This window comes from Pongo pygmaeus, chromosome 6, assembly GCF_028885625.2.
Source record: "Pongo pygmaeus isolate AG05252 chromosome 6, NHGRI_mPonPyg2-v2.0_pri, whole genome shotgun sequence".
In the NCBI taxonomy this organism is placed as follows: domain Eukaryota; kingdom Metazoa; phylum Chordata; class Mammalia; order Primates; family Hominidae; genus Pongo; species Pongo pygmaeus.
In genome coordinates this window covers 122,536,740-122,551,379 of record NC_072379.2, presented here as the reverse complement: position 1 = coordinate 122,551,379, position 14,640 = coordinate 122,536,740, and the positions used below count along the sequence as shown (strand labels likewise).

At 40.2% G+C, this 14,640-nt stretch overlaps 1 protein-coding gene across 12 annotated transcripts in view; it reads right to left on the bottom strand.

The window, feature by feature from the left end:
• Positions 1 to 11,647: 11,647 nt before the first annotated feature.
• Positions 11,648 to 14,640, bottom strand: part of ASB15 (ankyrin repeat and SOCS box containing 15) — a 72,234-nt gene continuing 69,241 nt past the window's right edge. For all 12 annotated transcript variants that reach the window (XM_054496721.1, XM_054496718.1, XM_054496717.1 and 9 more), the window contains one exon: positions 11,648 to 14,218. In XM_054496721.1, coding sequence (XP_054352696.1) covers positions 14,046 to 14,218 — 173 coding nt within the window. In that variant the 3' untranslated portion in view covers positions 11,648 to 14,045. The remainder of the gene's footprint in view (positions 14,219 to 14,640) is intronic.

Below are 14,640 nucleotides of genomic sequence, written 5' to 3'. Positions count from 1 at the left end.
AGTATCATGCCCTTCACATGGTAGGTGCTTATACATGTTGAATATTTCTTTATTTAAAGGGCTTTCTAGGCCATGTCAAAGAGTTTTGGACTTTATTACCATCTAGTGTTAGGTGGACATAACATTACCCTGTAGCATCATCCATAGCCATAGTTGCCTAACAAGGACACTGTTCACCTTAGCAAGTGTCCTGATTTAATAAAGACTCAACAAGAGAGTGGCAAAAACTCACCAGTTCCTCCAAAAATCAGCAATAACGGACCTGCCAGTAGATCTGGTGTTTCCACAATTAGTGTTTATAGGGTGATCAGAGAGAGCTCCTAAATATACGTGTATCTAATTCCTACTTCAGCCTAACAGTCTCTATTGAAGGAGACTCCCACTTCCTATAGATGAGTCACTTTGCTTGCGGCTTATGTTTTTGTGGCAGCTACTGTTTAGAAGTGTTGCAAGGCCCTACCAATTGTTTGTTTTCGTACTTTATTAATCCCCAAATTTTGAGAAGAATTTGGTAATTTCAGAAAGTATTCCAATTTAAAAAATTTTTTAGGCATTCCTATTTATATCCACCAAAGAGTTAAGTGAATATATTATACAAATATATTTAATTATTAATTATATATAATATTTATATATCATATGTAATATATATTTCATATTTAATTAAAATCCTCATTTCCACTGATCGTCTGCTTTATTCTACTATAGGCTTGTATTTTTATTTTATTTTATTTTTTGAGACAGAATCTCACTCTGTCGCCCAAGTTAGAATGCAGTGGCACGATCTCAGCTCACTGCAGCCTCTGCCTCCCAGGTTCAACTGATTCTCCTGCCTCAGCCTCCCAAGTAGCTGGGATTACAGGCGCCCATCACCACACCGACTAATTTTTGTATTTTTAGTAGAGACAGGGTTTTGCTATGTTGGCTGGTCTCGAACTCCTGGCCACTAGTGATCCACTCACTTCAGCCTCCCAACGTGTTGGGATTATAGATGTGAGCCACCACACCTGGCCTACTATAAGCTTTTATCACGCACAGATTTAATATGTGTATTTCAGTGACAGGAGGAAGGAAGGAAGGAAGGAAAGAAGGGAGGGAGGGAGGGAGGAAGGAAGGAAGGGGAGAGAGGAAGGGAAGGAGGGAGGGAATCTCCATCTGAGTATATCACTGGTAGCTAAAACTCAACCTGCCCCAAACCAGTGTTTTAATTTCCCTTTATACTTTCCTCACCCACTCTCCCAGCCTTCTATATTTCTTCTTTCCTTATTTCATTTCTGTTGTCACTTTTTTTTCTTTCCAACTTTTATTTTAGGTTCAAGGGGTACATATGCAGGTCTGCTGCATGGGTAAATTGCATGTTTCAGGGGTTTGGTGTACAGATAATTTTGTCACTCAGGTAATCAGCTTCCACATTTCTGAAAATAGTATCCTCATCCACCATGTGCTGCAGCCTATGTTCTACCTTTGTCTCCTGCCTTCACCAACATCATTATATTCCTTTGGAAGGCCTGAGCTCTTATATTTTAAACAGCTCTTGAATCTTACTTCATTTCTTGCTGTTCCCCCTGCTTGAATCTAAGCTGCTGTCCTCATTTTCTTGGATAATGGTCATGATGGACTAGCAGCCTCCCTGGTACATTGCTGCATGATTCTTTCCCCTTTACCATAATTCAGCCAGAGTTAACCTTTTAGAACACAAATCTCATCAACTAATTCCCTGGCTAAAACCCTCGAATGGTTTCCATTGTCCTTCAGGCAGAACCTTCAACTGCAGACTCTGGCCCTTCCGGCATCAAGCCCTACTCACCTCTCCAACTTCAACTTGGGCCACTTCTTCCAGCTCTAACACTTGAGCGACTTTGGGCTGAATTGTCCACACACCCTTCATCCCCAATCCACTGCACTGCTCCTTTCTTTGCCTGGAAAGCCTTTGCCTCTTCTACTTTACTCAAGTCTTAAGTAACACTTCCTCAGGGAGGTCTTTCCTGATGTCTGAAGCCAGCTTAGTTTTCCCAGCTCCTACAAAACTATTTCATGGCAGTATCCCAGTTGGGATTACCTGCTTCAAATAGGTCTTCGCTGGAAAAGCCTTTTCTTCAAGGAAGAAACCATGTCTGCCCCATTTGCCCTCCTCAGGGGCTAGCATAATTATTAAGTGTTCAGGAAGTAATTAAACACACACACACACACACACACACACAGAGAGAGAGAGAGAGAGAAAGCAAAACAAAACAATACAAAACAGATGAGTTGGAGAGTAGGCAAGGGTAAATCCACTGTTATAGAGCCCAAGAATTATACAATGTTGGGAACCTCTTTAATAATATAAAATTATAAATACAAAATTAGTTATAAAAGTGAAAATGTATTTAAAACAATAATAGAAATCATGATAAAGTACTGGGTCTTAAGTGATTTAGACTTCTTTCTTTGATGCCTTTAAGGAGTTTATTAGAAATGCTTTCAGAGTAATGCCACTTCATTGTAACCTGGCTTTTCTCCCCACCAAGAGCTCTCTACTAATCCTGGAAACCCCAGCACTCACAAGGACCTGAAACTCACTCTTCATGGTCAGTCTGCCTTTGAGTATGTCCCCCAATCTAATGAGTGAGCCCAGCTGGCCACTAAGTGCTCATATCTCGTAGTGGCATTTTTGTCCCTTTCATGGATGCCTTTCTTATTTAAGTTGTCCTCAGTTTGCTGGTGAGGAAACATTGAAATCATATTGTAAACCAAAAATAAGATCCTAAGCACCTCCCACCCGCTCCATTCTATTGAACAGACAGCCCTTTGGGCCAAGGGGACCTCAGAGAAACCTGAAAAACTGAATTTTGGCCGTGATGGGAAGGTGGTCGGACACACCTCATTAAACCCTCTCCGTTTTGGAGTTTAGGCACAACTGGCCAGCATGAACATCAGAGATCATAATGAAATCGCCTTTGCAAAATTATGATTGAGGCAGTGAAAGAGATCTAACTTAACTGACTCCATCTTTCTTCTAACCTCCAAGCTGTCCTTGTTCATTCTTGGGTGTAGCCTGAACTAATTTTGGGAGAAACCTAGTTTATAGTTTAAAAGAAAGATGATAACAGCCCTTTCCCAAAGTAGACTTGCTTCTTTCCAGGAGACTAGATTGCCTTTGTAGGACTAATATTAACCACAAGATTAGGAATCATGGTTTACGAGTCATGCAGCTGGAGGCTACAAGATTCTGACCCTCCCTAAACTGCTCCTAAGATCAGTGCTTGAGATATTTTGCAGACTCTGCACTTGATAGCATCTCCCAGATCGATAAACTGGCTCATCTGATCTTGTGGCCCCCACGCAGAAACTGACTCAGCACAAGAAGACAGCTTCGACTCCCTGTGGATTTCATCTCTGACCTGTGACCAGTCAGCACTCCCAGCTCACTGGCTTCCCCTCACCTACCAAGTTGTCCTTAAAAACTCTGCTCCCTAAATGCTCAGGGAGGCTGATTTGAATAATAAAACTCCAGTCTCCCTCACAGCCAGCTCTGCGTGAATTACTCTTTCTCTATTGCAATTCCCCTGTCTTGAAGAACCACTCTCTCTAGGCAGTGGACAAGGTGAACCTCTTGGGAGGTTATAGTAAGACTGACAAAACTTCTCTTGTGGCAATAAGATTCCAAATTACAGCGTGACTCTGGTATAGCATCACATATTCTCTGAGGGTTGCCTCCTATGAAACTTTGTTTACTTAACAAGGGCCTTGGCTTCTACAACCTCCTTGTCTTAGCTCAAACATTTCTTCCTACTGACTTCCTATGTTTTTAGACAAAGTTTAACTCTTTCAACTAATTGCCAGTCAGAAAATGTTTAAATCCACTTGTAAGATGGCCCCTACTTCAAGCTATCCTGTCTTTTTTTTTTTTTTTTTTTTTGAGACGGAGTCTCACTCTGTCGCCCAGGCTGGAGTGCAGTGGCGCGATCTTGGCTCACTGCAACCTCCACCTCCTGGGTTCAAGCGATTCTCTTGCCTCAGCCTCCTGAGTAGCTGGGACTACAGGCATGTGCCACCACACCTGGCTAATTTTTGTATTTTTAGTAGAGACAGGGTGAGCATGAGTCAAATTTAAAATTATTTCACCATATTGGCCAGGCTGGTCTTGAACTCCTGACCTCGTGATCAGCCTGCCTTGGCCTGCCAAAGTGCTGGGATTACAGGCATGCACCACCGCGCCCGGCCTATCCTGCCTCTTTAGGCTGAACTAATGTGCATCTTCCATGTATGATTTATGTCTTTACTTATAACTCCTATCTCCCTAAAATGTATAAAACCAAGTGCTATAACCCAACTGCCTTGGGGACTCTTTCTCAGGATCTCTTGAGACTGTACATTGGGCCATGGTCACTCATATTGGCTCAGAATAAACCTGTTTAAATCTTTTACAGAGTTTAGCTTTTTCATCAACAATATGTTACATTATCATTTGCAAATTTGTGAAACTGGAAATTCTTTTATTCTCACAAATGTTGAGTCTACTGTTAACAAGCTATTCCTAATTTTCGCCCTCCCTCTGCACCTGCCTTTTAAAAAAAAAGTCTTAATCTAATTTCTCTCATGTACAGGTGCAAGGTTGCTGCCTGAAATAGATCTAACATGTTTCCCAGTTACACGGAAGGGTTTGGGTTTTCAACATTTCCTACGGATGATTTGTAATTAGGCTGCTGAACTAATGTAATGGCTCCTAAGGAAGTTAAGCTTCCGACATTGCTCAGTCAGTTTGCTGGGAGCTTCTCAGATAGCTGGAAAGAGGCTCCCAGGGGAGAATGTCAGGCGGAGGTCAGGCTCTGTACAGACAACAACCAAACAGGCCAAAGGGATCAGATGAGAACTGGCAATACCCTTATCAAGTCTTCACTCTTAGGTTTGGCAGCCAAGCAAATCTCCCAGCTGTGCCAGCTTGTGGTAGTGAGCATGAGTCAAATTTAAAATTATTGGAGCTATTTATAATATCTTGCAATTGTATAATATTTATAGTTTATAAAATACTTTTGTCTAAAGTCAATGTGCCAGGCAGTACGACATGCTAATGTGATCTCCATTTAATAAGTGTGTATATTAACACTTAACTTGTTTGAGACAACACTTGCTGAAGTAAATACTACTGAATTAGTTCCATTTTACAAAGGATAAAAGTGGGTTCTGAGGTTCTGGGAGGTTAAAAAATCCCTGTAAGTATGCCCAGCTAGTAAGTGATGGGTATAATTATGTTCTAATGAGTCCAAACTGCTTCTCACATTGAGATCTACTAGTTAGGCATTTCAAAACGTATCAAAATGAAATAAGGATGGGATGAAAGACAAAGATTTGTAATAGAGCATCTAATGCTTCACCTGTGTATAGTAGGTTTACTTATTGTTTGTTAATCTGATTCAAACATGTAATAATAAGTCCCACACAAGCAATTAGAAAGATAAACTGATAATGTTAAAACTGTAAAGACCAAAGAAAAAGATTTTCAGAAAAAAAAATGAGAAATAGCTGAATTTATCAACCAAGTCTTTCATCTTACACAGCAGATGGTGAATATGGAATTCCACTTATGAAACAGGAAACAGATTTAAGTTGTAATAAAAAGAAATTTTCTTGAGGTGGACTAGAAGGTTCTAATAAAGCTCACCTAAAGTTCTCATAAAGGAAATTTTCCTAGAGGTGGAGTAGAAGGTCTTCCATTCATTTCAGCAATTACCCGTCCTGAAACCCCGAGTGTTGGTCTGACAAGTTTGGACAGAGTTGTTCGCTGTAGTATGAAGAAGAATGATGTGGAAGGTGAGCACCCAAGACAGGGATCTCCTTCGTATGGTTCCCTCCTCAGGGTCATGACAACTGTCACTTTAGAAGACTCCAGGTCCTGCAGGTAAATGCTACATTAAAGGGCAGAAAAGTTGAGATCTTGCTGTGAATGAGGGCAGAGAGGTAAAGTCAGTTTCAAAGTACAGGAATGTGAGGACTCAGTGTGGCCCGACAATGGGACAGTTAGCGCTTGAAAGCTGGTATCTGGTTACTGAGATTTTTTTTTTTTTTTTTGAAATTTTATCATGAAAATCAAAGGCCCTCTCTTTTCACACAGACTCACATCTCCTAACTGACCTTTACTTCCACAGCGCCCTGTGTTCTTGAGATCTAGGGCCTGTTGAATATTTGCCTTCTCTGATTCCCCCCGCCGGGAGTCCCCAGTTTCTCTTTGTTCTCCTTTCTAAGGCATCCTCAGTGAATCAGAGCTGGTTTTCAGAGAAGTTACAAAAGACCCCGTCCCGCTGGTAACATGATCCCTTGCCAATTCCTGCCCTTAACAGGACTGGAAACTTTCACTTTTAGCTCTCCAATCTACATGTTTTATTGCATTTGTTTTCTAAAATATATATTTTTAAAAGGTGGAAAAGTTATATTACAAACAAAATGAAAATGTCAGAGGCTGGCAGAACAAGCTACATGTGTTCGGGTTGAGGTCCAGTAAGACTGGTGAAGGCAGCAGGCTTTGTGTTGCCCTTGAAGAATGTGTCATCATCTGCTTTTAATGGCCTTATCAGCAGGGCAAAACCAATAAATCATGTGCTGCCAGCACAAGAACCAAGTGCTTTCCTCCGAGCCAGATGATTCCATTGTTGTGCTGGGCCTCTCTGTGAGGTTGTAAACATGGCATTCTCTGCCAGTAAGACACATGCTCCTCCTGTTCTTTTTTTTTTTTTTTAAGGAGACATACTGAGGTGAAATTTACATATCATAAAACTCACCTACCTTAAGTGTAACGTTCAATGATTTTTTTTCTTCTAGTAAATTTACTGAGTTGTGCAACTATCACCACAAACCAATTTTAGAACACTTCCATGATCTCAAAAAGATCCCTTGTGCCCATTTGTAGTCAACCTTTGTCCCTATGCTCTAGCCCCAAGCAACCTCTAATCTGTTTTCAGTCTCTCGATATTCACTTTGTCTGGATATTCTATATAAATGGAATTATACAATTTGTGATCTTTTCTGTTTGGCATCTTTGACTTAACCTAATGTGTTTGAGGTTCACCTAACTCAATGTGTTTGAGGTTCACCTAACCTAATGTGTTTGAGGTTCACACATGTTGTAGCATGTTAACAAACAGGATCCCGTTATCTGGATATGCCACATTGTGTTCATCCATTCACCAATTGATGGACATTTGAATTGTTTCTGATTTTTGGCTATTGTGAATGATCCCTTCCTATTCTTGATGAGCTAAAAATGATGATATGGAAGGAGTCAAGTCAAGTTGACTTGGAAGGAGTCAAGTTGGGATTTGGAGTCAGGTCCTAGGGATTTGAAGTCAAGTCCTAGCTCTGACATTTACTACTTTAGTTAACTAGAAGACTGGTTTTCTTAACTATAGAGTGGAGATAATTAACCCCTTCCCTCCCCTGTTCCTAGAGTAGCTGTAAGAATCAAGTGAGGTGATGTATGTGAAATTCTTTATGAACTGTAAAACCCAGGATAAATGAGAGACATTATTGAAGTAGTCTTTCCAGATATATTCAAATGGTCTAGATGGTCCTCAAGATATTTTCCATATTCATAGAACAAATTATGAAGCCTTTGGCTGTAGAAAATATCTATTCTTTTCTTCTGTGGACTTGGGGTTCTCATCCCTTTTCCCTTATCAAAGTCCATTATTTAAAAAAATGTTCAGATATCATTCTACCTCTCTTAAATGTACTTGTATTTTAAACCTTATTTTTGATTGTCAGATAAGGTTTTCTGTTGAAGAGAGGGTCTTCAGATACTCTAGAATCATTGTAGGAAGTATGCAAATCACTATAGTTGAAGTTCTGATTTAAACAGGGCACCCTCCAACCCACAGACTCAATTTAGCTTCCTGGGTACTTCAGGTGATTATGAAGGGCAGGCCCCCAATGAGGGGACCGGGTATAGAGTCGAACACAGGTTGAGGGGTTCAAATGAGTCAAAGGAAAGCCTAAGCAAATGTTGGCAGCCTCCAGTCAAAGGTGATTAAACTTGTTGCTTCATTGAAATGATATTAAAACAATGTGGGTAACCATATATTTAGGGGTATTCAGACACTCAGGAATATAGCAATTGCACAGAACATGCAATTGCTGACCACTGCGTGTCATGCCTGGATATTTAACTTCCACAAAACCTAGAAAATAGATTCCATGGGAAAACACTGTGAACTTTGCTTCAAACAGAAAGAACTGGCTACTGTGTCTCACACATACTCAATCCAAAGGTAAGTATCACATTTAGTGCCCTCCACATCTTCTACCTGATCCAACCATATAGGATGCTTCCAAGAAGTTTTATCTTAAATCTCACTGAGAGACTCCAGAATGGAAGACTTCCAGAGCAAAAGCAATGGCTGTTACCAGTTTCCTGGAGTCTGAAGCACAGAATGTGAGTGCCTGTCAAGTGCCTCTGATAGAATCATTGGCTAATCCAGCATTAGAACTCAGGCGCTCCCAGTGCCCAGATTCAAATTACTAGACTGTCTCTTTCCCAAAACAGCAAATCCCCTGACATCTCCAGCACTCCCTGAGGTTACACAACACGGGGCACTGAGGTCAAATAAGTCTATTCCTTCTACTCATCTTCTCCCCTGAGAAGCCCTTTCTTCACTTGTCAACAATTGATAATTAAGGCTTTACTAAGGAAAAGAATATGTGGGGGTTTATTGCCTAGAGACAATTCTCTGCAAGTTTTTATTCCGTGAATGTTGTCAAAGTATTTAGAAATGACAATGAGATGCCATATGCATTCCTAAGATTTCTTTTTTTGTATTTTCAGATGTAATGACAATCTATAGTCGTGTACCATATGACCAAGGTTCTTGACTTTTGCAGCTCCAACATTGGCACTGCCACTATGTAGTAATAATGATGAGAGCTCAGGTTTCATGTGCACTTACTCTTTATTGGATATAGTAGTTTAGCCACTTAATTCATGTCTTTTCCAAAACAAAGCAACTAATAATTTGCAGAGCCTGGCTCAAAATGGCTCATAGTCTGTTTTTATTTTTATATTTTAATGATACTATTTATCTGTATAAACTTAAGACACTGTAAAGGTAATTAGTATCTTTTTTGGTATCTTTTTATATTTTTTAAATTGACAATAATTATATATATTTATGGTATACAACATGATGCTTTGAAGTATGTATATATTGTAAAATGGCTACATTGAGCAAATTAACATATTCATTACTTCGTACACATTTTTTGGTGATGAGAACACAAAATCTACTCTCTTCGAGGTTCTCAAGTACACAATGCACTATTTTAACTATTGTCACCATGTTGTACAATAAATTTCTTGAACTTATTTCTCCTGAAATTGTGTATCCTTTGATCAACATTTCTTGAATCCCCTCACCTCCCGGCTCCTGGTGACCACCATTTTACTTTCTGCTTCCGTGAGTTTGGGTTTTTTAGATTCTACATATAAGTGAGATATTTGTCTTTCTGTGTCTGGCTTATTCCACTTAACAGGATATCTGTTTAAGTACAAAATATGTGTCCTTGCCCACTGCATTACCTACAGTACTGCAATAACATGCCATACTTCAATGATGTATGTCTATGTGTGTATTATATATGTATGTGTCATGTACTTGTGTGTATATATGTGTATAATGTGCATTTTGTTTCATAAAAAACTTGAAGCAACCTACATTTTTAAAAAATAATTTCAACATTTATTTTAGATACAGGGGTGCATGTGAAGGTTTGTTACATGGGTATATTGCATGATGCTGAGGTTTGGGGTATGGATCCCTTTACTCAAGTAGTGAGCATAGTATCCATTAGGTAGTTTTTCAACCCCTGCCCCCTTTTGCCTGCCCCCTTCCCCCCTCCCCCATCCTCCCCCTCCCCCTCCCCCCTCTCCCCTGCCCCCTGCCCCTACCCTGCCTCTCCCCTCTCCCCTCCCCTCCCCCTCCCCTCCCCCTGCCCCTCCCCCTCCCCCTCCCCCCTCCCCCCTCCCCGTCCCCCCTCCCCCTCCCCCCTCCCCCTCCCCCCTCCCCCTCCCCTGTCCCCTCCCCTCCCCCCTCCCCCCTCCCCCTCCCCCCTCCCCCCTCCACCCTCCCCCTGTCCCCTCCCCTCCCCCTCTCCCCTCCCCCTCCCCTCCCCCTCCCCCCTCCCCTCCCCTCCCCCTCCCCTCCCCCTCCCCCCTCCCCCCCTCCCCCCCTTCCCCCTCCCCCCTCCCCCTCTCCCCTCCCCTCCCCTCCCCCTCCCCCCTCCCCCCTCCCCTCCCCCTCCCCTTCCCCTCTCCCCTCCCCCTCCCCCTCTCCCCCTCTCCCCTCCCCTCCCGCTCTCCCCTCCCCTTCCCCCTCCCTCTCCCCTACCCCCTCCCCCATCTTCCCCCTCCCCCTCTCCCCTCCCCCCTCCCCTCCACCCCTCTTCTCTGTCTAGTAGTCCACAATATCTATTGTTCCCATCTTTATGTCCATGTGTACTCAATGTTTAGCTTCCACTTATAGGTGAGAACATGTACTTGGTTTCTCTTCCTGCATTAATTCTTGTAGGATTATGACCTCCAGCTGCATTCATGTTGCTGAAGCAGCTTATAATTTTTATATTCCTAAGTAATTTCCGATTGGAAGGTGGCTATATACATAAGAATATGAAACTTGAAACCAAAATTTGCATAGGAATTTGTGGTAAATGTCAGTGACAAGAGAAAGGCTTACGTATGCTCTCTGTGTCATAAGATACTCCGTCTTGTTAGAGTTTCCGTGCTGTCTGACCCATAGGTTCTGGTTGTTCAAAAGCCTGCAATTAAAGGCGATGTTACCTATGAATATTTGCTGCACATTGATACAATCGTTTTCACATCTTCTGCATTGACATCCTATTAACAGAAAACATGTTCTGTGACTAATTAAAATGATTAAACCATATTTTTCAGGAGGCACTTAGTTTCAATGTCCTTCTTAAAATTATCTTTAGCCAGAAATGGAGATCCTATTTAATGATGACCTATGGAAAGATAAGACATGCTTAATGAGGGTTCAGATCTGCTTTTTTCCACCCAGACTCTCTGTGTGATACAAAACAAAATCCACAGGGACTAAAACAGCCACAGACATCTTGGCAGCATGGGGGAAGATGGCATCCAAACTCTGCCATGTTGATTCCACAGTGGTTAGACAGGCTCCACTGTAGAATGTTTGGCTTCTCCTAATGCTGACTAGGGAGGAGCAGCTGTTACCCTTTCCCGGATAAAGTGACATACTCTGGAAGAAACAGAGTCCTAATAAGATGGAAATTAATTCCTTTTTCCATCCAGCCATCTCAAAAACAAACACACTGCTAGAAAAACCCAAAATATGGTGAGCAAAAGATCAAATCTGATTTAGATACAGCAATTGCTTCTTTTTCATAAGACACATTTTTCTCTTGCTTCATAATGCCAAAAAGCCACTTTTAAAAACCCATATCATGTGCAGTTAATTCATATATTTATATGCAAGTATTTCTTGAATATTATCTACACAAATATATGTCAAAGAAAATGTCAAAGCTTTAGTGAGCAAAAGTTTAATATATGAAGTATCATAAAGCAGACTTATAACCTCAATATGATTTTTTATTCATTAGAGTAATATTTTTAGGTAACAATACATTTAACCACGTCTAAGAGTACAACACAAGAATAATAAAATCTTGTATACAAGATGTTACAATTAAAGATAAATACATTACAGTTTAATTTACATATAAAATATATCCTCTAGGGAATACAAGAAGTTAAAATTATAGCCCTAATTGTACAATTTTTTTATACTTATTTATCTTTCAAAGATAACTAAAGCTAAATACAACTTGAAAACTTTACAGACCAGTGAGATGTTACTATTTAAAGAATATAGTAACAAGGTAAAAATAAATATGAGAAAAATACACTGTTAAAATCTAAGAATAATAGCATTAAATAATTACATTATAAGATTACATAACTCAGAAATTTAAAACTATTATTTCACCATGATGTCACTGATTATTTTTGTCACTTATTCAATATATTTCAACAAACAATTATTGAACTCCATGCTCTAGGGAATGTGTTTGGCCTTGAGAAAGTACTGGAAAACAAAACAAACATAGAACCTGCCCTCATAGAGCTTATAGTCCAGTGGGAAGACAGCAGGGAACACAGGCATCTATAATATGGCATGACAAGTTCTGTGCTGAGGCTTCCCATCCTAGAGGAAGCAACATCTCAGCTGAGACCTATAGGGTAAGTGGGAGTTGATCAGGTGAAAGGGTGCAGAAAAAGTGGAAAGAGAGTTCCAGATGAGAGAAGGAAATGCGAAGACCCTGAGGTTAAAAGAGAGCATGGTCTATTCTACAGCAGTGGTTCCCCATACAAAGGTCCTCAGATATTGATGGCCCACAGTGAAATTCTCATTCGTCAATGGGGAAATGAGAGCAGTGTGAGGTCTTTTCAAAGTGAAAGTCATTCAACTTGAATGACTGAATTTATGACCATCTTATTTTCTGGCATTAAAATGACCCCTCTTTTATGAAATGATGGTGATAGTAGATGGTATTTTTTAATGACTCTTTTTGAAAAATTAACACAACAAAACCTATTGGTGTATGACACCTTAAAGTCTGGGAATCACTGTTTAAAAAAAATAAAATTCTAGAAGGTTCAAGGGAAAGGAGGGAAGGGAGACATCCAGAGATGAGGCTAAAGAAGAAGGCAGGAGTTAGATCATGAAAGTTTAAGTAAGAACTTTGGAATTTAAGAGCAACGGGAATGATCTTAAGCAGAGAAGTGAAACTGTATTATATTTGTAAAAGACTCTTCTGAGATGCTGTATGTAGAAAGTGTTTGGGACAGGGCAAGACAGAGGCAGGGGAGCCAGATAAGCAGCACTGTATTATCCCAGGAAAAAGAAGATAATAGACTTAGGGCCAAATGCGGGGTGGGTGGGGGGGTGCTGAGTGGAAGATGACTTCAGGAGATAAACTTAATAGGATTTGGTGATTTGTCTTATTGGGTGAGGAAAATGGGATGGTCAAGCCTAATGTCCAGGCTTTTTTCTTTGGAAACTGAATCGAGCATTGTGCTAACTACTGAGCTCGAGAAAGAGCTTTTTTTTTTTTTTTTTTTTTTTTTTTTTAGCTCATCTGGGGACATGTTGAATTTGAGGTGTCTTTGTGTTCAAATGTTCATTAGGCCAATTGTCTACATCGGTCGGGAGAACATGAAAGAAAGAGCTGAGCTTCGGATGGAAATTTTGTAGTCTCTAGCAAAATGATTAAGGCCATGGATGTGGATAAAATTTCCCAGAGAACAAAGCAAAGAGGGCTTAGGATATGATATATAACTTAAAGAACAAAGAGAAGAGGGCTTAAGATATATAACTGTAAGACTGGCTAGAGATGAGCTAGGCAGAAAGAAGCCAGAGACAGAGTGTCCAGGGAGGTGGGAGGACACCCAAGAGAACAGGTTTTGCGAGAAACAAGGAAAGAGATATCATTTCAAGCAAGGAACAGGCAACAATGTTGGATGCTGCAGGAATCGATTGGAAGAAGGACTGAAGAATGTTCACTGAATTTAGCAACAAAGAGATTGTCAGGGACCTTGAGAAAAGCAGTGGAGGGTCAGATGCCAGATCACAGTCTGTGAAGTTACAGGCAGGAGGAGCTCTTTTACACTGCAAGACCGTGAAAGACAGGAGAATCTGGCCAGCAACTGGCAGATGTGGGTTTGAGAAAGTGGTTATCTGTTTTTTAAACATAGAGACTTGATTGTGGATATTGTAGGAGCCACTTGATAGGGAGAGTTTGATGACTTGTAGCAAGCAAAAATACAAATCTAAGTTCAAAATACTATGTTTAAAAAATGCAAATGTCTTTAAAGACATAAATCATGGTGTTCCCATAAGAACACATGATAACCTATAAAACTGTCAATGAATTTAAATACACTTTACAATTAAGGATGTAAAATGGTTACAAGAAATTATCTGAGGGAATCACATTTCAACATATTTTTTTAAGTCACATTTTAAAATATTAAGTTATGGCAATTTTAGCTCTTGTCCATAGAGATCATACTCTTTAAATAATATGTATCTTTGAATAGCTGGTGGTAGAGGAAGCTTCTCCACTGAGGCTGGCTGGCAGAGTTTCTGGAGACCCATAAGCCTTCGAATTTTTAACCGACACAAATGCTTCAATGAACAAGGATTCTCTAAAAGAAATTGGGAAAATAAGCAAAAAAAATTTTTAAATAGTGGATTGACCCCTAAGGTATGACTGTTTCAGAATAACCTGAGTAGTGTATTCTGAAAAACATGTATGCACACTTTAGCAACTGGTGATTTTAAGTGAAATTCAAATTGTAATTGAGCATTCTAGTCTACTCCTCTAGAATGTAAGCTCCATGAGGGCAGAAATTTAGTCTGTCTCTGTGCCAGGAAGAGAGTCTGGCTCATGGTAGGTGTTCAACTAGAATTTGTGGAATGAATAAATGGACTTAAGAAAGCAAATGCTCACATCTCTTATTTTTTAGAGCTAAGTATTATAGAGATATATTTCTTTACTTGCTTTCTCCTACCAATCTGTCTGATAAATAATTATCCATGAAACATCGACGCAGATGATTCCATATAT